The 27,585-nt window shown below is 38.9% G+C and overlaps 1 protein-coding gene across 6 annotated transcripts in view; it reads left to right on the top strand.

Annotated features, from left to right (window-relative positions):
• The window catches only part of CDKAL1 (CDK5 regulatory subunit associated protein 1 like 1), a 394,159-nt gene that overhangs the window by 41,190 nt on the left and 325,384 nt on the right, over positions 1–27,585 (top strand). For 5 of the 6 annotated variants that reach the window (XM_065667220.1, XM_065667218.1, XM_065667219.1 and 2 more), the window contains 2 exons: positions 14,238–14,342; positions 22,296–22,380. In XM_065667220.1, coding sequence (XP_065523292.1) covers positions 14,238–14,342; positions 22,296–22,380 — 190 coding nt within the window. The remainder of the gene's footprint in view (positions 1–14,237; positions 14,343–22,295; positions 22,381–27,585) is intronic. The other variant, XM_065667223.1, reaches the window with a different exon arrangement.

Here is a 27,585-nt window from a genome sequence, read left to right as displayed (position 1 = left end):
ATCAATCTGTAAAAGCTGGTCTAAATGATTCATATAGAAATATTTCTGATTTGTAAATGTTCATCTTCACAGATTTAAAATTTTATTCAGCCTGTTTGTTTTGTTCTATTAGATGTTAAAGACACAGGCTGTCACTTTCCGACTTTTCTAGAAACACTGGAAGGCAATTGCATTATTCCTCTGAAGTAGCAGATGAAAATTTGGCACAGCAAATCTAAAGAAAAATTAGTAATATCAGTATGTAATTCGAATTCCATTCCCTGTCCCCTGCTACTGAAAGCTAGTTTGAAGAAGTCCAACGCTTCCAAAATCCACCACTTTCTTAGTCATAGGGTGCTTATTTCTCTTCTGGTGAGAATATTTTATACTATGTTTAGTTTCATCAAACACTTCTGCTTTAGTGTAGTTCCATTCTTCTTTTTCAGTGTTTACTGAAGAAAATTAAGTTTCAACTTTGTAGTTGCTTAAAACAGAAACATTTTTCTTTCATATTTGTTAACATCTGGGGACTGATATTAAATGCCACATAAATCTATTTATATTTTTTTATTTAAAATGTCACATTTAAGAAAATTATTCATTTTCTGATGTTTTGGTAACTGCGGTGCTACCTGGTGCCACAATAAGCCTACTAATTTGAGGCTTGCATGGAATTTTGGGAATATATATTTTCTTGCTCTGTCTTGGACTTTTGTACTTATTGCACTGTGCACTCTAATTGCATTGTTTACAAGGACTTCAGGAGAGGATGTTATGTGTACGTCATTTCAAGAAAATTGTGTGGAGTGAAAACAGTCTAACAAACCTCTCAATTCCAGCATTAGTGTGTCCTCATGGAGGAAACAACCTTTCTAAGTGTTTTGGTTTGGCCCAGCCCATGCAAACTTACCTTCATATGCAGACAGTCTGTGTGTTGTGTAAATATGACCTCCTTTATTGTTGTTCGATAGGTCTCAAAGTGTTTTCTTTAGAATTTGCCTAATTGCTTGACTCAATATTTTTGTATTGTCAGGAGTGCAGATGTTGTAGATATGAAAAATATTACAGTGTGCACAAAACACAGAAAGGCACTGTGACAGGCGGTGTTCCCAGGTTAAAATCTTTAATGGATATTTGCATGCATTTTGAATATTGTATATTCCCATATTAAAGTCTTTCACAGGTATTTGCATGGATTTTGCATAGTGAAGCATTCGTGTGCTTATTAGCCCCACACTACACTTGCAGTTAAGAAATTTGCATATGATTTGCTTTCTGCTCAGTGAAATAAGCTTTACACAAAATTTCATGTATTAACTCTTTCCATGCATGACCTATCACTGGGTGGAAGGCACTTGGAAACAAAAATAATCTGGTGCTACTTAGCATTTTGTAACAAACATAAGATTAAAAGGGGAACTCGAGTATAAAGGGTTTCCATCAATAGGACCTTTCAGTAACACACTCATGTGCTTGGTGGCACGTTTCCACATTTAATGTCATTTGTACCTAGAAAGAAGTAAAATTTGAAGCTTATTCTTCATAGCGGATGCAGAAGAAGAGGCATAGGAGAGACTGAGAGATCAATTTGTTGTAGGTTAGGGTTTTTTGTGTGGGGTTTTGGTTTCTTTGTGTGTGTGTGTTTTGGTATTCTTTTTTATTTTTTGTTTTATTTTTCAAGGTTTTGTGGTTTGTTTTAGTTTTTTTTTCTTTGGTTCTTGTATTCATTTCTTGCAGAAGCACTGACTTATTGCCAGTTTCATGACTGACAGCATGAGCTGTCGATTTGTTGTGTTCCTGACGGTAAATTGCCATTTGTGTTCAGAATATTTCCTAGTATATTAATTTGGCATCCTTCTGAAGCTTAATCGATATTCATTGTTCTGTCAGATCTACAGGCTTGAGTTGAGATTACTCAAATCCTGGAGAAGTTAATGAAATCCTGCACTTTTCTCAAAGACTCGAGAAAAGTAATTGTACTCAAAGCCTGACTGTCAATAGCCACTAACAAATTTTACTGTGAGGTGCTCTGTAGTTCCACAGCATGTGTGACCTCCGTGTGTCAAAGTAGTCCAGCTGTGTATGACTACTTATCTTCTTGAACTGGAGCTGCTTTCAGTAAACTGTAAGTTGTGGTGACTTTGTTACTTGTAGTTCCAAGTATGCTTGTGATACTTGTAATTCCAAGTAATTAATTTACCTGTTAGCATACTCATGTATAATGATAATCAATATCTATATCTATATATATGTGTGTACATACACGCACATACTTTTTTACCCTGTCCTTATGTCCTTACCTGCATCTTCATGGCACTGGAAAATTATTTCCATTACTTTGGCTGCTTGTCTTTTACCATGATCAAAATGGGCCAGTACAAGGGGTTTGTGCAAAGATAAAATAGACTGTAATTTCTGCTCTCAAATTACAATATCCCCCTGCCCTGTTTATTTATGAAATATAATTGCAACCTGCTGGTTTTATGCTGTCGCTAAGTATCAAATATCTCTTCAGCAATGCCTGATAGCTTTTTTTTCATCTGTAAGATGAAGAATAAAATACTGACGTAGGGTAGAAATATTTAGTGGTCTGAGAAATCCAGAACATGTGATTTGTTCTGCAAGGTGTGTTTGAATGTGGATAGCAGCATACCAGTGCTAAGGAAAAAGAACTTGTAGATTTTCCCTCCTCATCCTTGAAACTTGGGGATAGTCCTGGTTGAGTCACTTGCTAGTGTTCCATTTTGGTTCCTAAATACTGTGTGGTGCAGGCTTCAGTGCCAGCATGAGCAGCTGCCATTGTCTTCCCTTTGTGTGCCTCAGCTGGGCCAGTGAAGATAAGTCTGTCGCCTGTGTTACATAGCTGTAGCTCGTGTCTGTATGCCAAAACTGGCTTGCTGCTGTGCTACTGGGACAGGACTGAAGAACTTCTGTAATGAATGAAATTGCTGTTTTTTTCCACCAGTGATTTACAGCTGTTGGTGATGGTTTCATATTTCTTTAGCTTAATACACTGCACTAGGCAGAACAATAAGCTGTGTTTGTAAGCCTGGATTTTGCCTGTGGTTTACATAACTCTTTGGAGTTCAGTAGATTAAGTTCAAAGAAAGTAACTTTTTTTTTCACAGTCTGAACTTAAATTTAAGTAATCCCTGTATTTAGGTGGTTAAAGGAAAAAATAACTTTCTCATTATGTTGATCGATGTCAATACTGTATGAACATCAGAAATTCAAATGAGATCTGATTAGGCAAGAAAAAGTGAATTATGTAGTCTGTTGGTGTACCTTGAAGGGAAAATGTATTTTGAAACTTATTACAAAACAGATAAATATGCATTTTCTCCAAGAAGTATTCTTTAACTTTTGTATCTGAAAGTCATTGTTAGTGATTTCAGAATTAGGTTTCATATCTGCAGCAAAAATGCTCTGGGAACAAATGTGAAACTTAACTAGTGAGAATTATTGTTGTACAGATTGATAGCCATTTTTAACGATAGGGTAGCAGTGTTTCTGGTCACATGAAGACAATATGTGTAAAAGGTGCTATTTAAAGTGAGTGTTTAAAAATATTTCATTGTCTTGATTGTGCTAAAAATAGTAGCACCAGCAAATAGGAAGGCAAACAAAAAATCATCAAAGGCTTTTTTTGTTCTATTTCTTCTGATTTCCTCAACTGACTCCTGTTACTAACCATGGCCAGGCTGCTTTGCCTTCCAGTCTGTGAGCATGGGAGAAGTGCCATACCCAAAAGAGATGGTTTCTACATAACGGGTGGAATTGTTTGTTTAGTTTGAGGCAGTTATATCTACGCAGCCTCTTTTAAATAGAGACAGTTTGAATGGTGTTATAGAAGGGGAAATTTGACAACATTAAGGTTGTCAAACTTACAAGCACAAAACTCTGCCTTTTACAGAGAGGGTGTTTTTTGGGGTAGACCTTGGTTAATATTTCTTCTCTCCAGGTGCCTATATGCTTTGTTTAAAATCTGTGGACATAACACCTGTGTTCAGGTAGTGTTTTGGGAGCTGGTTTGTACTTCTTACATATGCTGTCATCGTGGCATTCTTGAACTCATTCTACAGTGGTGCTGTGTCAACAGGAGTGATGTATAAGGACCCTGTTCCAGTCTTTGCCATATAGTTTCTTGTCTGAATACTGTCCTAGGAATTAAAGATTGTTGCCTCGCCTTTAAGAACATGTAGAAGACTCTTTGTTATCCTCTTGCACTGTGTCAAATTTTAAATCTGAAGAGAAGCTGAGCGGGGCCTTTAACTTAATCACATAGGTGACTTAATCTTCACCGCATAGACCAAACATGCGTTGTGTATTTTAGCATTACAGCTCATCTCTTGTAGAGTGAGAAAGATACAGTAATCATCTCCCATTTCCTGCTGTGACTGAACATGGCTTTGTGAGCATTACAAACACCTCAGTGTATTTAAGAGTGGTTTTTGGCTGACTGCTCTAGTGCAAGAGCAGGGGCAATTTAAGTTGTGTTTGTAGCTAGTTTTGTTTTAAAATATTGGGCTGTCTGGGATCTGTTTTACAAACAACATGGACATCCAGACTGTGGGAAGAAGGTAACAGTACCCTTGAAGGCTGTCTCAGTATACGTTATCTATATGAGTCAGAGCCCTGTGGCTGAGACTACTTTTCTCTTTGGTGTTTAGCATCAGCTCCTTGAGAATAAGTAGCTGTTCCATTTTTCATTATAGGTATATTATTGTAAGTATCTTTTAATCAATGTAGCTTTTAAAGCTTGTTTTACATGGTACAGATGTAATTGAAGGCATTACTATGTATTGCTCTAACCAATCATGCTTATAACCCTCTAATGTATAGACGATGAAGTTAATTTCATCTTCTTAAGTACATTTTAAGGTGTGGTTTAAATTAGCACAACTCTGTCTATGGTCAAATGAGTTTCTGCAACTTAAGTGTTTTACTGTTGGCTAATGCTGTAGTTGCATGTTAATCTTCTGATGGTAGAAGTCTATGTACTTGTGTAGCACCATCCTTTTCTGCTTGTGTTTGTTACCTTGTTGGTTGGGCCACCTCATCTCTTTACACATCTGCTTTTTAATTTGGATCTGTGATGTGGTGTTTGTGGAAAATTCAGTGTCTCTAACGACCTAAGCCAGTCTCAGTTTGGCAAGCAGTGGTACCATATTCCCCCATCTGCAAGCTGCCTGCCTGCGCTACTGCAACTGATAACTAAGCCCTCGCAGTTTACCAAGAGGGATTATGGTCACCTAGCGCAGGGATGGTTGTTGTTGCAAGGAAGGAGGACTTGACTTGCTTCTAGTGGAAAAAGGATAGGGTTAGGGCATACTGAGATGAATTAAAAATACATAAGGTCATGAGACCTGATGGGATGCACCCATGGGTGTTGAGGGAGCTAACAGATGTCATTATGAGGCCAGTCTTAATCACCACTGGGAGAGCTTCCTGATTGACTGGAGGAAATCAAGTGTCACTCCAGTCTTACAGACAGGCAAGGAGGACCCAGGGACCTACAGGCTGGTCAGCCTCATCTCGGTCAGTGGTTAGGTGGTGGAGCAGCTAATCCTGGAAACCATTTTCAGGTACATGAAGCAGAAAGGTGACTGAGTAGTCAGCATGGCTTCGTAAAGGGAAAAGTTACGCTTGAGTAACCTTCAACCTACGATTAAATGACTGGCTTGGTAGGGGAGGGGAGAACAGTTGATACCATCTACCTGGGCTTGAGTAAGGATTTTGACACTTCTCACAGAGAAACTGACAAAGGATGGACTGAATATAGAGATGGTGAAGTGCATTTAAAACTGGCAGAATTTGTTGTAAAAAGGTCCCAGGGCCCTTTGCTGCAATGCACTCTTGCAGCAAAGAGTGCCATCAATTCTGGGCTGCATTAGACAAATTGTCAGCTTTTGATTCTCTTCTGTGGTGATGTTTTAAGTATGCTTTAAAAACCTACATGTTTTCATCAACTGATTTGAAGCATGCATTTTGCGGTCCTTGTGCTGCTTTTGAGCAGTTTGCACTACAGCAGCACATACCAGGCAGTGGCATGTTTCCTATTTCAGTTTCCTATTCTGATCAGTTTTTTCCTGACCTACACTTGTTTCCTTAATCCCTCAGATATTCTACTGTGGCAGAATGCTGTCATGTCTGGGTAAAATGGTGATGTTTTTAGTGGGGTGCATGTGGAAACATTTGTGTATTTTTCCTACAAAAATCTTAGTCAGCAGGGAGGCTCTTATCAACACACTTGGTAGTTAGTTGTATTGTTAGTGTGGTAAGCCTATCCTGGGAACTTCCATAAGTGTCTAAATCAGGAATGAGCTCTCTGTGTATGATTGCTATGGGAAAGAAAAAGAAGATTGATGAAGAAAACCTAGGAAAAGGCAGGTTGAATTTTAGTGTTCACTGTAGTTTTGGTCTGAAGAGCTTCCCTTTTTGCGCTTTGCTGTAGAGTTGATATGCGCCTACGTGACAAAAGCTCAGTATAAGTGGCTTAGAAATACTTTCATTTAAACACAAGGATATGTTTCTTGTCTTACATCCATCATCCATCCTGCTTGTTTGGGGCAGAAAGGCACAAATACTTGTTTTGGGTTTCAAGAACCAATTTATGTTGTCAGAAACAATATCCAGTTAAATTGTAATGTGTTACACAGCTTGTGCATTCTTGACTTCTGTGACATAGTATTCCACGATATGCTATAACCTGATATAATGTCAGATATTTGGGGGGTAGGAGACACATTATCTGTAGCAAATACCAACCTGTTATTGACATTCGTGAGCTGGTTCGTTAATCGCTTAAACTGCATACTCATAGCTCAGCAACTCTCTAGCATCTTAAACGTTAATTTCAAACAACAGGAAAGCAATGAGAATAGGAGTAAAGTTTTAACATGATGTCTGAAAGAATCATTATTCTAAGGTAATAGTAAGCTAAGCACTGGTTTTAATCTAATAATATTTTGTACATTTTCAAAGGCTCCTATATCTTTTTAGGATGCTTTCTTACTTGGCAAATGACTTTGTTTGCATTCAACCCCACTAGATTAAAGCAATTCTTTTGTGAGGAGTCCTGGTGGCTGTTCCTATTTTTATTTTTGTTCCAAGGTGGTTAAACAGCGTTTGAAGTGGTAACAATAGATTTGGAAAATGCACCCCATAAAAATCTTTATAGTCTGTACAACATTTATGGGTAAGGCTGATATTGTTTTATTACATAATCAAGTGTAGTTGAAGAAGTGGATGTACTTTTGGATACACAGATGTAAGGTCTGAAATAGGAACAGCTGACTTGAAAGGTAAATAATGGTTCAGAACTGCTGCTTAGTCACATATCCCTGAGGAAAAAGTATACCTAGTACTTATGGTGTGGACAGTGTTAAGGATGATAAAATGGTTATCTTTGGGGGAAGGAGGGAAACTTCAGCTTGTTTCTTATAGAATCATAGAATAGTTAGCATTGGAAAGAGCCTTAAGATCATCTAGTTCCAACACCCTGCCATGGGCAGGGACACCTTACACTAAACCATGTCACCCAATTCTCTGTCCAGCCTGGCCTTGAACACCGCCAGAGATGAAGCATTCACAACTTCCCTGGGCAGCCCATTGCAGTGCCTCATCACCCTAACAGGGAAGAACTTCCTCCTTATATCCAATCTAAACTTCTCCTGTTTAAGTTTGAACCCATTACCCCTTGTCCTGTCACTACAGTCCCTAATGAATAGTCCATCCCTAGCATCCCTATCAGTGATTTTAAGTTCTCATGGAACGAAAGATGTGGTGGCATGCTTTTCTGTGGGATGGCTCACTTTTCTGTGGGATGGGTAGTAGCTTATCTGTCTTCAAGCTGAGTTGTCTTACTTGGATGATGATAAGGTGTAGTGGGGTGGTTGGTTTGGGTTTTCTGGTGTGGGTAAGGATACCCTGTTAGGTAGGCACTGCTGGCCAATGGCTCTGTTTTAAATGTCTGGAAATACTGATGGTTGCTAGCTAGCCCAGGGTGCGGATGAAATAAAGTTTAGGACTTTTTGGAAAAGTCTGTTAGTCCTTAGAGTTGTAAAGAGTCCGTAGTTATAAAGATTTGTCAGAAACTTGCTTGCTTGCTTGCTTGCTTTGGGAATTCCTGCAAATTCTGTGCTACTTTGAGTATGTTCTTTAATAATCTGTATCTTGCCATTCCTTCTTGTAATACTCCTTCTAGTAAGGTGGTACTTCTATTTGTGAAACCCCTACGCTTTATATTAGTTTGTCTTTATTCAGTTTCTTGAGATGTCTGGTAGGCAAAGAATTAGTCTTCCATTTGCTTGTAGATCTTTCTGTACCTCTTACTGTACCCTCAATGGGAGGACCATTTCGTCTATTTATTCCTGAGGTCAAATTCACTCCTGGTCTTGTATAATTTAAATACTGACACTTTCAGTTTTTCATCATTAGTTCTTAACCACAGTGAGAATGCATTTCTTGCAACACTTCTCTAGTTGCCCATATATTTGTAGTATAGCTCTTCAAAGATTTCAGGTAGTGTTTTGTGTTAGGAGGCTGGGAATACTGAACCTGATGTTTCTTAAGATACATTTTGAGCAAATGTACTGAAAAATAGAAGATGCCTTTATTTTCAGTCTTTTTACAGGATCATTCATCAGCAAATAATATAAAACAGACTCAAGACAACAGTCTGGCTAATGGCTGTCTGCTGTGGTGATACGTGCATAAAAATAAGGAAGGATTTAGGGACTTCTCTAAGATTTTTCTTCCAAATGCAGTAGCAATTTCTTTGAGATTAAAAAATTCCCAAACCAAACCAACTTTACAGCTCATGTTGGAGCTTACCTCTAGACTGATGTGTGTTAATTATTTGTTCCTATATTAAACTTTTTCCATATACGGGCAACAAATATCAGCTGTGGGCTAGGAATACTTCTGGTATAATTCTTTGAATATTTTCGTGCATGGTAAAAAGACACTAGATGTGCCATTACTGAATAGGGAAACAAAGGCAACTGGAAGATTCTGGTACTATGTTACTTGGAGTGTGGTATGAAATGAAGTATTGAACATTCATGAATAGTGACTTTTTAAAGGAATGATACACACACTGTTTTTTCGAAGGGATTGGTGTTAAATGTGCACCTGCTTAAAGAAGCGTAGTAATTTTTTCCCTTTCAGGTAGGCATTCTAATAGTGTCTACCAAATTTGCTTCTGTAACAGAAGAGAGACCACTTACATGCCTATGATGAAACTGAAATCTTACTGTAAAACTGAAGGTGTGATATACAGAATGTCTGCATTTGACAGATTTTACAGGTTCCAGTTTCCTTGCAAATACTCAACTCTTCATACTTTACAGAAGACTCCTGTGTGTCAGTGGAAGGAGAATGTTATGCTTGGCTTCTACTTGCTTAGTTAAATTTAATCGCTTAAATCCATTTACTAATCTATTTCACTAATCATCTGTTTCAAACGGATTGGTCAGTAAGTATGCCTGTTTATGCATTCTAATGGCACTTTCTATAGTCACTAATTTTGTACAGGTTTTATTGTGGATATTAATGTTTTGGAAGCAGCGTACCCGTATATGGTTCAGGTGTGTGCTTCCTAAACATGATCTTAAGCTGAGTCTTCTTCCTGCCAAATCTCAAACACATGCTCTGTGAAAATTCAGAAGCTGTTGGTGTCATCTTTGATTTTTAATGCACAGTTATGACCCCTACTTAATTAAAATCTTCAGCCTGCATGTAATGATGAGAGATCTGTACCTTTTTAGTGTGTACCTTAACTTTTTGAATAGTTTAAGCATTGCAAGAATTTCTTAAGTTATGGCCAGCCTGAAAGGATAGAGGCCTTCAGTAAGCTTCCTCAAACAGCTAAATCGTTAGATTAGCCAGTAAGTGTTTAGAAATACTGTGCTGCTTCTGCATTTTTAAACATCTGTAATAATTACCAATAGGACTTCCGCAGATGCTGTGTATCAAAGTGAGAGAAAAGTGAGTCGGCTGCTTATTTTATGACACCCAGTAAGGTTGTACTTAATATTAAGTTTTATTTTCAAGGAAAAAAGTTAAGTATATATTATATAGTAAAAAGAGAGTGGGGAGCAAGGGAAGGAAGTCACTCAAGGTTTTGAGTGGGGTCTAATAATTTGTAGTAAAGTGCTGAATACTGTTCTGGAAGATAGGTGTAATGCTGGTTCTCAAGTTCCTCAGCAAAGATGGAGAATATTGTAAGAATCTTGACTGCGAGAAGCTGCAAACTTTTGATTACAAGTTACTTGTTTAGTGTGCAAAAACCCAGTTTCTTCAGTCTTATCTGCTCCAGAATGATCTTGGTTGTTCTTCATCACACGGGCTAACTTGGGAATAATAAATGTGCTTTAATGCAGGACATTTTTCAGGAAATTATGTGCATTGAGTGTTTGCTTGGTCCGAGGATCTAATTGTGCTTGGCGTGTGTAAGTGGTCACATTTATTGGGGAGTTTGGACTTTGTGTGCAGTTTAAAATCAAATACAGCAACTGTAGTAATTATTTTGATCCTGTACCAACTGAGAATTTAAAGACACTACAGATTGTAACAAAGACACATGGCTCAGTGTGAGGAATACAAATAAAATTCCATTCATTTTAAACCAAAACATAGCAATTCACTGAAGTGAGCATTTGTAGTGCTGTGAAAATAGACCTACTGTAGATCACTCATTGTGAAAGAAAGGTAAAAGAAAACTTCTACTTGGTTCAGACTTGGTTGGGGCACAAAAGAGATATGTTAATTTTATTTTTTCCCTCTGCGAGTAAAACAGAAGTGAAGGCAATGTTGTTGTTCAGGAAACAGCACTATGGGGTGATTCTGAAACACGGGTTACATGGGAGTGGCACCTTCTGTGTGAAGTCAGGAACTGCCTTTGCTGTCCATATAGGGCTCCCCAGCCTCCTTGTCAGTGGCCACATGGCGTGAATGGTTCCAGGCTGTGTAGAACTTCTGGATCTGAGGGCAGCTGGTGACTTTACCCCCTACCTGGGATACAGGCAGAGCAGAGTGCCTGCAGGCTGGAATGTCCAGAAGAACTGAAGTCATCCTGTCTTGGGCAGTCTCAGGGCTACAGATGTTTTGAGTTTATCTTGGGGTTCTCAAGATCCGAGTCATAGACATGGAGCTTGGAATAGAACTTTTCAAAGTCTGTTGATGCCCTCAGAGCTGAAAGTGAGTTTTCTTACTGAGAGAATCTGGGAGCCATGGCACAGCTAGGGGTGGTGGTGGGGTGGTGGACCCTGAAAGTACCTGGGTTGAAAGCAGGAGTCTGGTAAAAGCTTTGAAGTGGGAAGAAGAGGAACCTCTGCAGTGAAGTAGGTGCTTTCTCAGTTTTACAGCTAGTAAGGTTTAGCAAAAGGTATCTGTGCAAAGCTACTTCCAACATTGTGTGCTACATGCCAGGTGATTAATGGAAAAGACATTGCATATGTGTGCAAGGCTCAGTGATAATTAATAGCTACTGAAAGCCTGTAACAAGTAGAGTGCTGTGGTGTCTATTTTGTGAATTTACTATTAACGTAAGTTAAAAAACTTTTTTTTTTTTTTTTAAGTCATGTTTGGCAAAAACTTCAAACAAACTTTACTTTTTTGGGGGGGTGATAAAGCTCTGTTATCTTTAACAAGAAACATTGACAGATTATATCCATGATGTAACAAATACTGTGCTTTTCAACAGGAAAAAATACAATTGGAAATTGTCCTGAGGGTGGTAGTGCATTTAGTGATTTAATTTCCTGAATTTTCTGTATACTGCTTTTGTGTCCTCCCAATTACAGTCGCTTCCTCCCTGTTCCCATTACATTTATATACTCTTTCTCTCCATCATGGCCTCAGTTTTAACTGTAGAGGTCAGTGCTTATACTGTTTGGTTTGTGAAATAAATTATCAAAAGAGACTCTAAACATCTATTAATGAAAAACTGTGGTTAACATTTTAAAGTACCATCCAGCACTTCCTTCTGTGTGGGTATTAGTCAGTTGTCCATACACTGCACATAGCTCACTCTGGCCCCTGTGGTTCCTCTTTGAAAGCAAAGGAAGGGTAAATTAGAAACCATGTGCTAAATGAAAACTGTAAAGGCAGTAGAGTCATAAGTTATGTGTATATATATATATATATATATATATACAAAGGAAGAATAGTAATCATGTGAGATACCATATTAAACTTCAGCCATCAACATGGACAAAGAGAAATTTGCATGAAGATAGAATCACAGAATCACAGAACGGTTTGGGGGATCTTAAAACTCATCTAGTTCCACCTCCCCTGCCATGGACAGGGACACCTTCCACTAGACCAGGTTGCTCACAATAGAAAATATAGAATAAACTGTGGATAACTACAGGTCTTGAAGTCTTAAAAGTAAGAATGATGAAGTATCTTCACTCTATTGAAAAGAGAAAGGTGAAAATGGCTTCTGAAATATCTTGGCTCCTTTGACCTGTGTAGTGAAATGTAGGTTTTCTGTTGTTACTCTTCGCCTGGCCTTCAAAGTGGTGGAAAAGACACTCACAGTGCGAAGCCTGGGGCAGGGGAGAAGACAACCGAGAAACCTTTGACTCCTTATGTTAGTGGTCTGTGGAGCTCTTCCAGCAGGTCTGCCTCTTGCCTGAAGAAAATGAAGAATTGCTAGACAGCCCTGTGTGCTTTCATACAGCAACATCACTGTTTGTGATAGTGCTTGGTACCTTGAGATTCTGCTTCCAAACAAGATGAGAAAATGATCCTCACAACCCCCCCCCCCCCTTCTCTTGTTTGTCAAAATATTCTTTTTATTTTTGTGAGCTTCTGCTCCATCAAATAATGCACACATGGTGCCTCAGACTAGTGGTGTACTGGTTTGTGCTTGATGAAACTGGATCTGTCTGGAGCCATAAAGCCACAATTCCCTACTCAAAACTGGCATACTTGAACTTTGGCATACTTGAACTTCTAGCGCTTGCTGTTGAAAGTTTCAAAATAGGCTTGTCTTATTGTATGCAGAGTTATTAGTACTGGAAGAGTATCTTCTGTTGTAGGATTTTTTTGTACAAATGACAGGAACCTAACAAAATTGGCTCTTTAACAGAATATTAACTAAACCTGCAATCAAGATTGGAAAGAGACAGGATAGTGAAATTATGTGAGACTGTAATGGTTATCTCTGTATTGGCAGAGAAATACTCAACCTCTTTAAGGACTACTTAGTTGAAACCTGTTGGTGGGATTTTGTGGAGAAGCTTGCACTGCTGATTGCTGCACTGCATCTATCAGTTCTGTGTGTGAAGAGTGAACTTCAATTTCTGATGTGTTCTGTCTGGAGCTTTCACAAGCACTAATTTCTGCTGATAATCTGAGCTGGGGATGATGTCTGGGAATTAACCACAGTAAAGGCTTATCTGGCTGCTGGGTATGGTACTTTAAGCCCATATCTACTGCTTTTCAGAAAACTGATAAAGTAGCAAATAGATGAGTTGTGAAGGTAGTTCTGAGAAAGTCAATAAATAGCCGGAAGCTACAATTTAATAAGTGTTTGGACATATCTGGCTCAAATAGGTTATATATTTTAACTCTTTTAAAAGTGATAGATGGAGCCTAAATCCATATTCCCTGTGGCATTAGGTATCAGGAGAAATAAGTGGAAGCAAGGCATTTGAAATCAATAAATTGCTTCTAGGCACAACTTAATGCAGACAGAATTTAGAGAAAAAAGATTGTGAAACAGATACAGGAATGAAATTTAGCTTTAATTTGCAGACTAGAGCAGAAACGTAATCCTGGTTCTTGTGAAAATGAAGATTAGGAAGTTACGGGAGTGAGGAAGTTCAGTGCCATGGGCCAACTTGTACGGAATAGGTGTACTGAAAAAGTAAAAACATATGTAGAGTAAAGCTGTTCTCCAGACTAATGTTATGCATTTGTGGTCCCACTTAAGGCATTAAACTGGAAGAGGGTAGATTTAGAGTAGATATTAGGAATAAATTTTTTATCTTCTCTTTGAGTGGGGTGAGGTGCTGGCACAGGTTGCCCAGAGAAGCTTTGGCTGCCCCATCCCTGGCAGTGTTCAAGGCCAGGCTGGAGCACCTTGAGCAGCCTGCTCTAGTGGAAGGTGCCCCTGTCCATGGCAGGGGATTGGAACTGGATGATCTTTAAAGTCCTTTCCAACACAAACCATTCTATGATTAAATTACTTGTGTTTTATATTATACTTTAAATGAAGCAAAGATTCTTTCTCGTTTGCTTAGAAATTTTGCTGTCCTTGGGAGTCTACTTCACTGCTTCAAGCTTTCTTTTGTTGGACATACTTGTGGCTTGCAGGGGCTGTAAGTGTGAGAGCCTTCACCGAGCAGGTAACTCAAGTGATGCCATTGCATTTTATAAAGAACTTGGGTTTCTGTCTGCTGTGCCTAATCCAGCAGGTTGTTACCTTTGTGCATGATAGGACTGAAGCAACCTCAGTTTATTTTCTTTTTTTGTCCTTCACAGATGCAGTGAGGGAAAGCTGTTAACAATTCATTAGCTCTGCAGATAGCATTTGTTTAAGTAAGACTTCTCAGAGCGTTACACCTAAGGGAGGTTAAAATGATCTTCCTAGGGCAGATTCCAGTCAACCTTTCTTGATTCCGAATTATTTATTACTGTTTACAGTGAATTCATATGAACTCATATGACATGTAAGGAAAACATGAAATTTTCAATTTTCATTCACCTGTAGCTTTGCTGTCAGCATATGAAATCAGCTGCTTGTGCTTTACAACTGATTTGTTTTTTACCGTAGAAAACATTACAGCATGTGATGTTCCCAAATCAATAGCTTAGGCAACATTCCTGACTTGCATTTTGTGTCTTACAGGTATCATCATCATCATCAGTTTCGCTTAAATTTTACCAGTTGTTTAGCAAGTCCGATCTGTACAATGTAGTCAAATACTCTTAATTCCTTTAATTTTTACACTGAGACTATACATAATGCAAGTGAAGATCTCTAAAGTGGTGTACCAAAAATGAGAGTGCAGAGTGTTTTGTTTCTTTTTTTTTCAGTGAGCTGCATGAAAGCTAGAGTTTCATCTGGACCTCACACATTAGCTGTGATCTTTCTATGGCAGTAGTAAGTCTTTGGCTTCTAAGACACTTGGTAACACATCTGCAAGAGTTGTGTTGGAGCACTCATGGGGAGTTAGAGCTATTGTGATCTGTGTTTGATCAGCGTTCAGTATTTTCTATTGATTTGCTATGCTACCCAAATTATGAAAGGGCTGGGTTCTGGAGATGGCTTAAAACTTGTCAAAAAGTTATTGGCTATCACTGTAAATGAAAAAAAAAAATTAGAAATGTAGACTAAAATAGCTTGTGCCTATGAATCTACACAATGACTTTGTGTTCAGGAACAGGCCAGAAGTCAGGGATAACTTGGGATCTTGGCTTATTTGTATCAACATCCTGCATGGTTTGATCAAGTTATAGAAACTCTGAAACTAATTGTCTACACTTGCAAGATGAAAAGGAATTGATGTGGGGCTGGGTGCATACTTAATATGTGGGTGTTGAAGGTAAATCAGTTAATATTTGCAATGTGTTTTGAAACTTTAGTTGTATGGTGTTGTGCAAGGCTTCTGTTGATGGTTGACCAGACTTAGTGGCTAAGATAGAAGCAGTCAGTCTGCATTTGCTCATTTGAATAACTTTGGTGTTTTGCGTATGAAGCTGTATGCAGGGAGTACAAAGACTAAAAAGCACTGAATCATACTGTGTGTGTGCTATTTCTGGAAGGTCAAGCATGATTAGGACTCGGAGGAGGAGGAGTAGTTTCTGGGATTTTTCCAAATTCTGCCAACAAAACAAATTCTACCTGTGTTAATCATCAGAATGAGTCGTTGGAGTTATTTGAATGTCATGTTAGTGAAGTCTGGCTAAAACAGTCTACTTGACCTTGTTTCTAGTGCAGTGGGACCTTCCCCATTGAGATTGATAACTCACTCATTATTAATCTTCATATTGAAATTATTTACACTGATCTTTAAGTTTTCAGTGAAGTGAAAGGAGCAGTTAGTTGGCTCTTGGAATGCATTGAGATCATGCTTGTGCTCAAGAGCAGGATGAAATGCCCACCTTTTAGAGCACTGTGCTATGGCATCTCCATCTGCTGCTGCCCAGGATAATTTGGGTGCCTTTAAGATCAGGTGGTGCTGTGCTGAACAGACCCTGGCTATGCTTAGGCTTTCTGCCTTTCACCTCTTGTCTAGCAATGAGATTTCTCCTTTCTTGTTTTAAGGTCTTGCTTTGTTCAAGGAATAGCTGTGTGAGCCACTTTTCTCAAAGTAGTGAAGTCTTTATTTTGAAGGAGTAAGCTAAAATTCAGGCTGCCTTTTCCACCTTTGGTATATAGCACCATGTGCAGAGAGAACTTAGACTATTAGATATCAGCAAAGAGCTGTGAGAAGAAGGTCATGTCATGTTGGAAGCTTTGTTTAGAGCATGGTCATGGATCTATACTGGTAAATGATCCTTCAAGATGCCTATATAGGAGCTGTTTGACAAGACAAGTGGAACTGTAGAATGCAAAATAAAATCCAGCCCAAATTCAAATGTTTGTGGCACACAGCATTGTACCCAAAGTAGAAGACAGATATAACAGAACTATGTGTGTTTGCTTTTTTTTTTTTTTTCTGATTGATAAAGACAGCAAGCAAATAAGACATCAAAAATGATTGGTCCCTTTCTTGGCTGGAAGAAGTAGGAACTGTTCAGTGTCTGCACATGTGGTAGCTGTGGGCTTTGGAAAGTTAACATCAAAATGGAGGAGGAAAACCTGAAAGGAAATTACTGAAATGCCCCATGGGTACTATAATTTTAGAATGCAGGTGCCTGCTACTCTTCAAAAAGAATGTCCTTTGGTAGTGAACACAGCATCCTGATCTGGAAGGCTTTATAAAACTACCTGTAGTCCAGCAGTAGCTGCTGTTGAGATGTCTACCCAGTCAAGAATGAATTTACTAAAAATATTTCTTAAAACCAGCAGAAAACAGAAAAGCTTACTTGTGCAATTACCTCAGTAATGGAAATCTTAATGAAGAATAAAAATAGCTTTGCATATTTGCAGTTTAAATTAGGGCAAGAGGCAAGAGAATTATTATTTTTTTTTTTCCTAAATGAAGACCTGTCCACATTACCACATAAGCAACCTCTCTTCCCTCATGGAGCTTTAAATAACATACTCACAGGGTGAACCAAGCTGTTACATTTTCATTAATTGTTGATGAAGTGACTTAAGACCAGAGTGTCGCAGAAATTCAATGGGAAAACAGAAGTCATGTTGCAGTTAAGTTGACCCTTTTATATTTTACATCCTAATACTGCTCTTAAGAGATGAGTGGGATCTTTGAAAACCATTTGTAATCTGGAAAGTTAGTACTTTAAGCATGCATTTGAGTGGTTTGTGTTGTTGGTCGATGCATGGTAGGTTCAGAGGTGGGAACCGATAATGTGGCTCTGAGATTTCAAACATAATGCCATTTGGAAGTTCATGGTAACTTGTGGTTTTGATTTGTAGTTGCCTTTGAGGGAAGAGACAAGTGGAAAGTGCTTGTTTGTTTGGAATCTTTTCCTTAAGGCATATTATATGAAAGTTGATCATTAACTATCTCTGATACAAAATACCGTGACCTAGCAAATGGTAACTAAGTATTTTGTGTGCCAAGGTGTCATGGTTTAAGCCCACCTGGAAACTCAACCACACAGCCGCTCGCTCGCTCCCCCCACCCCCTTCCTCCCCCTGCTCCCGGAGGGATGGGGAGGAGAATCAAAAGAATGTAACTCCCACAGGTTGAGATAAGAGCAGTCCAGTAACTAAGGTATAACACAAACCACTACTGCTACCACCAATGATAATAATGATAAGGGGAATAACAAGGGAAGAGAATACAACCGCTCACCACCTGCCAACCGATACCCAGCCCGACCCGAGCAGTGATCTAGCCCTTCTGGGTAACTGCCCCCCGGTTTATATACCAGGCATGACGTGCTGTGGTATGGAATACCTCTTTGGTCAGTTTGGGTCAGGTGTCCTGTCTCTGCTTCCTTCTGGCTTCCCTTCCTCCCTGGCAGAGCATGAGGCTCACAAAGTCCTAGGTCAGAGTAAGCATTACTGAGCAACAACTGAAAACATCGGTGTTATCAGTGCTGTTCTCAGGCTGAGAGTCAGAAAACCAACACTGCACCAGCTGCTAAGAAAGAGAAAAATGGCTGCTCCTGCTGAACCCAGGACACAAAGAAGGGTCTGGAAAGCAAAAGCAAGTATTTAAATAAATAAATTGCTTTCTCCTGTTCTTCTCAACCTTGTGTATATTTCCTCTGCCAAGCAAAGCATATTGTCTAGAAACAAACAACCAAAGTTAATGTCCCCAGAGGAAGATGTACCTTCCTTCTGCACTGATTACTCACAGCACTTCTGAACTAATATTTATTAAGAGATTCTTTCCCAATGCTTGCTGAGGTTCCTTGATGCCCAGTGGCCCAGGAAATCATTAAATTAACCAGCACCTAATTTCAGTAACCCGAGGACCAAGAGTGGGTTCCTGTGACACAAGGATGTTGAAAGAAAATAAGAAGTTTGGTAACTTTGTTCCAGTCAAGATGCTGGGTTATTTTTGTAACTGGATGTGAGATGTCCTCGTGCTTAGATTTTTGTGTTTTCTGGGGGAAGACAATTCACATGGAGTCCATTTGTGAGCACATGCTCCAGATACATAACTTGGGTGTTACTGGGTCTGGCTTCAGAGCATAAAATGCCAAGCAGGAGTTGAGGGATGGAGGCTGAGCTGTTTTGGAAGGGAGAATGCATAGTACAAAACATTAAAGGAGAGGACCATAAATGGGAACAGAGGCTATACTGCAGTGCATGAAAACAATGAAACTAGAGGTATATCTGTTGTGTAAGAAAGTTAGAAGGAAAATCAGAAAGGGTGAGAAGGAAGACTTGCTGAGAGCTTAGAGGGATAAGGAGAGCTGGAAGAAAAGGCTGTGGGAGAGCCTTCTGTGATTACAGAGAAAGATATTACAGATTGAAGTTACACAGATGGATGTACAGGATTTAAAAGATTGTCATAGAAATTATGAGTCATGTTTTTTAAGCAAGCAGTGCTGAGCAAATCAGCTCTTTTGGTACAAAGAGGAGTGATGTGCTGCGGAAAGTAAAGAAGGGCTGTTCTTTTAGGGCTTCGCTATCTGTGTTTCTTTTACTTCAGTGCTCTGTGTGTGTTTTGATTTTTCAAGGAGATGTGGTTTAGGGGGGACCGGAATAAAACAAAGTTTTGGAAAAAGAATTGGAAGAAGAAAGGCTTCAGTTAAACCACCAGGGCAAGACGAAGTAAATTGTTCAAATTTCAACTCATAGTCTTACTTCATTCTTAAGAGGTTCTGCTGATTTATGATTCCTAAAATGATAACAAACCCAAAAATGCTATTAGAAAAGAATTGTAAATACTGTTTTCCTCTGTAGGTATACTGATGTTTCAGCCTCTTGCTATTTTATCCTCTTACTATTGCATAATGCAGCCAATTCATGTTTTCCAGAGCTTCCCAATTAACTGAAGTGTTCAGAAGTTTCCATGACCTTTAGGTTTCTTTGTACTCTTATGTTGTTTTGCAAAGAGTATGATAGATTTTGTGGTTTGCTTCCAGTGTAGCCTTTCTTTTATGGAAAAGATGTCACAATGCAAAAAGGCCATGGTTTTGAGCATTGAGTACAATGCTGATTTGACATAACTTTTTTTCCAAAAATGTCTTAACATACAGGAAAATGTGAAGTACCCCATGAAAAAATGGTGAGCAGCAAAATACAATTTTAAAAGTATATTTTTAAAAGTATCATATATGGAAAAAGGCAGAAGAAAGGAGATCCTCTAAGATAAGTTTGTTGCAGGGTATAGAAAAGGGCACCTATATTGGGACAATTTCATAGAATCATAGAATCATAGAATAGTTAGGGTTGGAAAGGACCTCAAGATCATCTAGTTCCAACCCCCCCTTACTCTTGTGTTCAGGACTGTAATTGATTCTCACTGTGCTTTTGGTTCTTGCTTCAGTTTTGCCTGTTACAGTACACAGTATATATGCCTTGCTGGAAAACCTTCTGTGAAGCTCAGGTTGTCCACTTCAGTCACATCTATGAGTTCCCAAAATCAAGCCTCTGTTTTTCACTGAAATCTTGGATGTTTCTCCAAAACCTTATGGTCTAATGGAGGTTTCTGCAGACAGTGGGCTTTAGGCTGCTGAATTAATGAATCTTAGCTTTCCTGTGACCTTACAAGGTGGGGGCTGGAGATGGAAAAGGTGGAAGGTGAAGACCTTCCAAGGAAGTGTGCACAGGCTGCCTTAATAGGCCCTGTGATATATTCATACACTGTTTACCATCCAGACGTAAATACTTCGTGTCTGTCTTCCTGGAGTATAAACAGAGAACTGTTGGGTCTGCCCCTGCCCCTGCCCCTGCAGGCATGTATTTAGAAGCCTGAGCTTATTAGTCAGAGCTGTTTTACTCTTTCTTTGGGCACATTATGAACACTACCAACTCCTCATGTCAGAACACTGATTAACATACATATATAAAGGTATATATGCGTATAGCCAGTCCCTCCAGTCTACCTGCCCCAAATAAAGAAGCCTGACTCCTGGTGTTGCTTAATATTTAGTAATTATGAAGCCTCAGGATCTTGTTCATACATGCCAACTCTGATCTGGTGTTTTGGTCCATGTTTGCTTCAGCACGTCCGTCAAGGCCTTGCGTTTAGTAGCGCATCAAAAGTTCTGAAAGCAGAATGTAACCACTGACAAGTGGTCCCACAATGTAAATGTAAAACCTGTAGATGCCAACAGGTGGTAAATGCAACCTATTGTGGGAAATAAGAAAATTCCCTGTTGGTAAACAAATATTTAACTTCTTATAAGACTGAAATTTGATTGAGAAAATACAGTAGATCATAAGGAATCTACACCCGTGCATGTAATGCTTTGTGAGCAGTGCAGTAAAAAGAAACTTTAGTTATTATGCAGAATTGTGGTATGAACTCACTTATTAATAAATGTAACTCAGAAATGTATGTGTATATTTATATATCCACAAAATCAAAACTTGTATGTAAATACATTCATAAAAGAGACAGAGAGTTACTAGAAATACAAAAAAGTACAGAAATAGCACAAATAATACTATGGCTGTAAGGAGGGGACAAGCCTATACTACACTTTTATTTTTCTTACATGATTTTTAGGTGTAAACATTAATGAGATTTGTTTTCTCAAAACTGCTTGGAAGATTTTATTATACAGAGACTTTATTCTGCACCCTCTGTTCTGCAGATGATGAAACCTGTGAAGGAATGAATTTGAATGTATTTGGGAGACATTTTTCTATGTGTGAAATATGTTCAAGTGTTGCAGTTGTTGTCTCTCAGACTCCCAGTCAGGGAGCTAATATATTAATATCCTGGAATCCAAATTGCTATATGAAAGGATTCCTGTTGGGTTACTGTGTAAGGTCTTCCTGAACTTAAATGTTTTAGTATTTCAAATGTCGTTTTGAAGAAAGAGGGCTTATTTTAGCTTTAATGGAGAAGGATTGTTACAGTGAAGCTATCTCTTCCTTCACTTGTGGAGACCACAGTACAAGGAGGAACTGAAACCAAGCCTAGAATGTTTCTGCATTAAGGCATCTCTCCTCTGAATAATGACTTAACTTGAAAATTGTTATGCTCTACAGTGATGGATGACTCCTATGGAAACTCTTGCTGCTAAATGGATTCCCAGCCTCCTGTCTGACTGACAGTGTCAGCCTTTCGTTATTTATTTGTGTCCCCTCTGCATCCCTGTCCCCTGATTCTCATGTGGGATGTGGTAATGGCTGTGGAGCTAAATTTGGAAACATTTTATGCTGCTGAAAAGAATAAGAAACGCAAAGTTTTGGCTAAAGTGAGAGAACTGTTCATCCTTTGCAAATAAACCCCAACAAAACCAACCCCAAAGTCCCACCAAAAGTCCTGCATGGAAATGCTTGTGTGTGTGTTTTTTGATTTTTTTTTTGTTTTTTTTTTTTTTCTAAAACATGAAAATCCAAACAAGAAACATAAAAGTCCCTTTCCAAGAATGTAATGGTTAGAAATGTTGAGTATAAAGTTGATTTGCAGATAGCTTATTGATAATGGCTACACTTATTTGTTGGGTTTTTTTTTCTTTTTTGGTATGATGTGAAGTAGGAGTTGACAAGTTGGGTAATTCTTAACACAGATTTGTATCTCTCTGTCTTCTAGAAAACTCTGCTGAAGCAGATTTATGGCTGCTGAACAGTTGTACAGTAAAAAATCCTGCTGAGGACCACTTCAGAAACTCAATCAAGTAAGTTGTTTCCCTAAAAAGATACTTAATTATGAATGAATATTGCATGTTTTCATTTTGAAAGCTTCATATTTTCAATCTAGAAGTGATTTAGTGGTTTAGAGCAAGAAGCATGCTGAGTTTATTATAATGGTGAGTTCTCTAGAATGAATTTGTAAGGTGCAGTGTTGGTTTTGCAAATGATTATCAATACACTTATTTAGGAGAGCTGCTGACCCTATTTAGATAGGGGCTTCTCTATCACTTCTCCAGACAGTGGGTTGTCCCCCCCCCCAAAAAAAAAAGCGAATTGTCAGGCTGTTTTTTTTCCCCTCTACTTAATTTTTACATAATCAGGCCCTTCCAATTAGATGGGTACCAGGTACATATTTAAAACTGTTTCAGTGTTCATTTTCCTAAAAGAAGAACTGATTAGCCTATACTAGAAGTCTTGCAAAGAATATGTTATGATTTCTCTGTAACATTTTGATGATGTTGGAAAGTATAACATGTTAGTGACTTCTGCCTCTGACTGCGGCAGGCATACAGTTCTGACGAGAGCTAACTAGAAAATCTGTACAATTACAGCTATCATTGCCCAGTATAAATAAATACAGCGGTGCGTTTCTTGCAGATTTTACCTTTAGTAAACAAGTGTGGCTATTTATACAGTCATTTGTTCAGTGTGGTGCACTGAGGATGCACTATTGGTGGAGATCCATTTTGATTAGAAAAAACAACAACCCATAGTTCTTAATAAGCATGCTCAGAAGGTAGGCAGAAGCTGGATATAAGCAATCTGTTTGCAGTGCTAGAGTCACTAACAGCATTCAGGGGCTGTAACCTGGAACAGAAACTGTTTGTCTTTGGTAGGTGGTACAGCAGAAGGCACCTCCACCCTTTAGAGGGCTGCACTTCCTGACTGCTGGTGTTGCACTTAGTGATGAGACTGGCTTTTTGGCTTTTTTTTACAGTTGCCAAAAAAAAAAGCTATTCCCAGAATACTTCCAATGTGTTGGCCAACAGAACAGATGACAAGATCTTTTCCAGTTCAGTTGTGGCCATCTTTCTATTTTACTAATCCTGTGCCAGAATTGATGTGGTATGGTGTGTGTCCTTTAAACCAGTAGAATAAAGTTGGTTAAGAAAGAGGGTCTAACTAAAAGCAAATGATCAAAAGTATTTCTTGGATCTTCATGTTTGTGTTGTCGCTCTATTAATGAGCCTGATGTGATTTGCCTGAGTTTACTGTTCTTGTTCTTTACTTCTCCCTATACAATTTCTATTCTGACACAGATATTCTGGTTGTTCTCCACTTTTTTTCTCTTTGCTGAGACTCACTACTTTCCTGAAGCAGACATCGTTTTATTCTGCTCTCAAATCCTGGCAGTTCCTCATGTGGAGAAGGCCAACTTTCATTGTTGTTTCTGACCATTTTTTATAATTATTATTAAGCACAGGGGAGAGATCCATATGTAGTGTTCTTTCATGGTACTTGGAACTGAAAGATTAAACATCATCCATCTCAGAAAGGAACAATTACAATTGTATCCAGGGTTTACAACAGTGAGGAAAGCTTGTATCACTACAGAACACAACTTCTCCTAAATACCTATTATTTTATTGCAGCAGCAAATCCAGTGCTTGAAGTTTGGGTGTTAGAAAACTGCCTGCCATTATATCCTATCATAATGGCCTGTTGGTAGCTATGGAGATCTTTGTTCTTTATGACTGAGTAACAGATTAAACATGTAATAAGTGGATTGTCAAAGCAAACATACTTTGAGTGGAAAAATTAATACTCAGCGCAGTAAAGTTCTTTCAAATTAGAAGAAAATTCACGCTGGAAGTGCTATATAGCATTCTGAATTTCACTATATACAGTTATGAATTGGGAAACGTATTTCAGTTCTGCTTATTCTCTGCCTTTTGTAGCAGTTTCTGCTACATAATTTTCCTTGCATATATGGCTTTACAATGCACTTACTCAAACCAGTGGCCGTATGTTCATACTGATGGTTGAAGAATGACTGTCTGAGAAGCTAATCCTTCACTAGTAGTGTGTACCAAGGGATGTGTTAGAACAGTACAAGTCCTGTATGTTCAACCTTTTTTTTATCTGACATTCTTTTAAAAACTATTACTACCAAACTGTCTGAATATTTGCACTGGATGTACAGATGCATCTATAGCTGATACAGGCTGACTGACAGTATAATCTCTGTGCCTTTTTGTATAGCTCTTAGAAGTATCAGTGGTCTTCAGTATCAGTGAAGTTGAAGGTGCTGAACTGGGGTGATGATATGGAAGGCAAAGAGTTGCCTAAAGGTCATAACTTATGGATGGAAATTGAGAGCATTTCTTGTGCAGATTTTATTCTCAGTTTTACAAGTCATGTTTAATTGTAAAATAAGATTAAAGGGTGAGGTAGGTAATAGTAATGAAGAATTTCCAGTATAATCACATAGGTGGAGTTAAAAAATAAGAATTAAAGGTTTCGAAAGCAAATGGAGGTTAATTCAAGAAAAAGTAGGAAATAGAATAAACTGAAGTAGGTAACCTACATCAAGCAAGTTTATGAAGATTAAGATGACTGTGTAAATAGTTAGGTACAGAAAAAGAGTGCCTTGAACAAGTAAAAAGAAGCAGAAGAAGGAAGAACTTAACATTAAGAAGAAGTGAGGCAGACAACGCTAAAAATGAACAGTCCCCATGTGGTGTAGTTATGCTGCAGTAACCCTGCTCTTCTGTTTTAATATTTTACTAAATTTGCACAAAATATGCATTATCCCCTAGCCCCCCCGAATTTGCAAGTGCACGTAACCCTGTGGCTGAAGACACTTGTGGTGAAAGGTTTGCTTGTAGCTGGTTTTGGCAGCATCTTACCTTGGGGTAGGAAGAGCAGGAGATGGTCTCCTGTTTAAATGGTTCCAATTTGCAGCTGTTATGCAATAAGAACATGTTCTTCTTGGAAGTGGGAGCAAGAACATGGAGTACAGGGGGAAGAGGGAGACAAGGGCACAGGAGTGAGCATGGGTGTATGTATTGTGCAGTTGATAAGCACTCAGTTATCACATGGTATACATAGAGATGAATGAATTATGTTTCTGTCCCTGTGATGTAACAGTGTAGTATAAGTAGTACTACATACAGATAGTACTACTACAGCATCACAGAATAGCTGAGTTTGTTGGGGTTCTCTAAAGATTGTCTTGTTGAACCCTTCTCAAAGCAGGGACAACTAGATAAGGTGGCTGAGGGCTGTGTGCAGGCGGGTTTTGAGTATCCTTAGGAGACTCCACAAATGATCTGGGCAACCTGTTCCAGTGTTTGGCTACTGTTATAGTAAAGAAGGGTTGTTTTAGGTTTAAACTTCATGTGTTGTATTTGAATTTCATGGTTGCCTTTTCACTGTCACTGGGCACCACTGTGAAATGCTAGTCAGTGTCATCAGGTGTTTAATACACATGGTGGGATTCCCCAGACCTTTCTCTCTCCAGGCTGAGCAGTTCCAGCTCTCTGAGCCTCTCAAGCCCTTCCTTGAACCCCTTCCAGTTCGTCTGGGTTTCACCCATCCTGGGGAAACCAGAACTGCACCCAGTGCTCCAGATGTGTCTCCCACCATGCTGAGAGCAGAAGAGAAGGTTCACCTCCCTCTGCCTGCTGCTGATGCAATTTCTAATGCAGCCCAGAAGGCTGTTGGTGGTCTTTGCCCCTAAGGCTCGTTGCTGCCTCATGGTCAACTTGGTGCTCACCAGGACCTGCAGGGCCCTTCCTACCAAGCTGCTTTCCAGCTGGCCAGCCCCAGCCTGCCCTGGTACATGGGGCTGTTCCTCCTCAGCGACAGGACTTTGCAGTATCCATTTGTTGAACTTCATGAGGCTTACACATTGCATTAGTTAAAATCTCTTTTTCTTTAAAATTGATATTAAACTCTATAAAGAAAATTATTCATTTGGGTTAACTCAGTGTTTATTGTGAGCGAGCTAGTTGTCCTTGTAAAGATGTGGCTATTGGTGTGTATGTTGCGGTGGCTTTTAGAAATACATTCCTGCAATGAATTTCTCTCGTGAAGGGAAAAGAAGTTCTGTCAAGGGATTTTATTTTGGTTGCTGATGGATATACCTATTGTATTTTAGTCAAGTAGTTGCTGAGCATTCCTGGGAATTAGCAACTTTTGGAAAGACTCAGGAATGTTGAATCCCTCAGATCAGTTTTGGTTTTTTGTTTTTTTTTTTTTTTCTAGTGGTATTGAACACTTGCTAAAGCAGTGGGAAGGGAAAGTGTATCATGCAAAATATCTCTCTACCCTAACCCCTTCTTAGGGTCTATGAATGGCTGCAGTCCCAGAGAGAATGTTAATTTATTGGTCCTTGATCTTGTGCTTCTTAATTGACCTCTGTACACTCATTTAAGCAGAATGATTTTTTAAATTCTAAGTTACAGTTCAAAAAACCCTGACAACCTAAGCCACAACCATTAGCATCTCTGCTGTGCTATTTATACAGAAAGTGCCCCTGAAAGCACATTGTTGGAGGTGTCACGTTGAACAGAATGACTGTGAGGGCACGGTACCTCAAATCACTTCTGTGGAATCAAGTGCATTGAGGTGGGTTGGATTCAAGGACCTTTACCTTATGTGGAAGTAGGTTTTGTCTGCTGCCACAACTGGTTCTGTTGGTGCCGTGGTTGATTTGTTGGTTTTTTGTTTGTTTTGGTTAATGATATTTATGGAATGGGATGTTTTCCCTTTCACATTATTTCTTTCAGTAGTGGCAAGTATTTTCTTTCTCAAGTTACTAGTCAGATATAATATAGCAAGATTGCTTTGGAGAGTCCTGCGCTAAAGGCAGCAAAATACTTGGAATGTTTCATTGATGGAGTTTGTCCTTGTAGGGCAGCTGTGCCTTGAAAACTCCTCATCCTGTCCTGAGATCTGAGTTGGCTTTGCCCTTGAGAATGCACAGAGAGCTAGGATATTATTCTGTTCGAAGGCCTGTAGGTAGTATGGAATGAGATTACATTGGCTTAAACTTCTTAAATATTTGCTTATAATATTTTGTGGCATCTACTTTATTTGCCTTAGAATTCAGAATGAAATAATACTTTCTAACAGGTAGCCTACAGTCGATATTTAAAAGTCAATCACATCGCTTTTTTGCTGATAATGTTCTGGAATGATATCTTTGCTCTGAGCATGATAATCTGTCAGTGTGACCGATTTAT

Source organism: Lathamus discolor, chromosome 2, assembly GCF_037157495.1.
Source record: "Lathamus discolor isolate bLatDis1 chromosome 2, bLatDis1.hap1, whole genome shotgun sequence".
Taxonomy (NCBI): Eukaryota; Metazoa; Chordata; class Aves; order Psittaciformes; family Psittacidae; genus Lathamus; species Lathamus discolor.
Note: the sequence above shows the minus strand (reverse complement) of the source record. Positions and strands in the feature narration are given on the sequence as shown.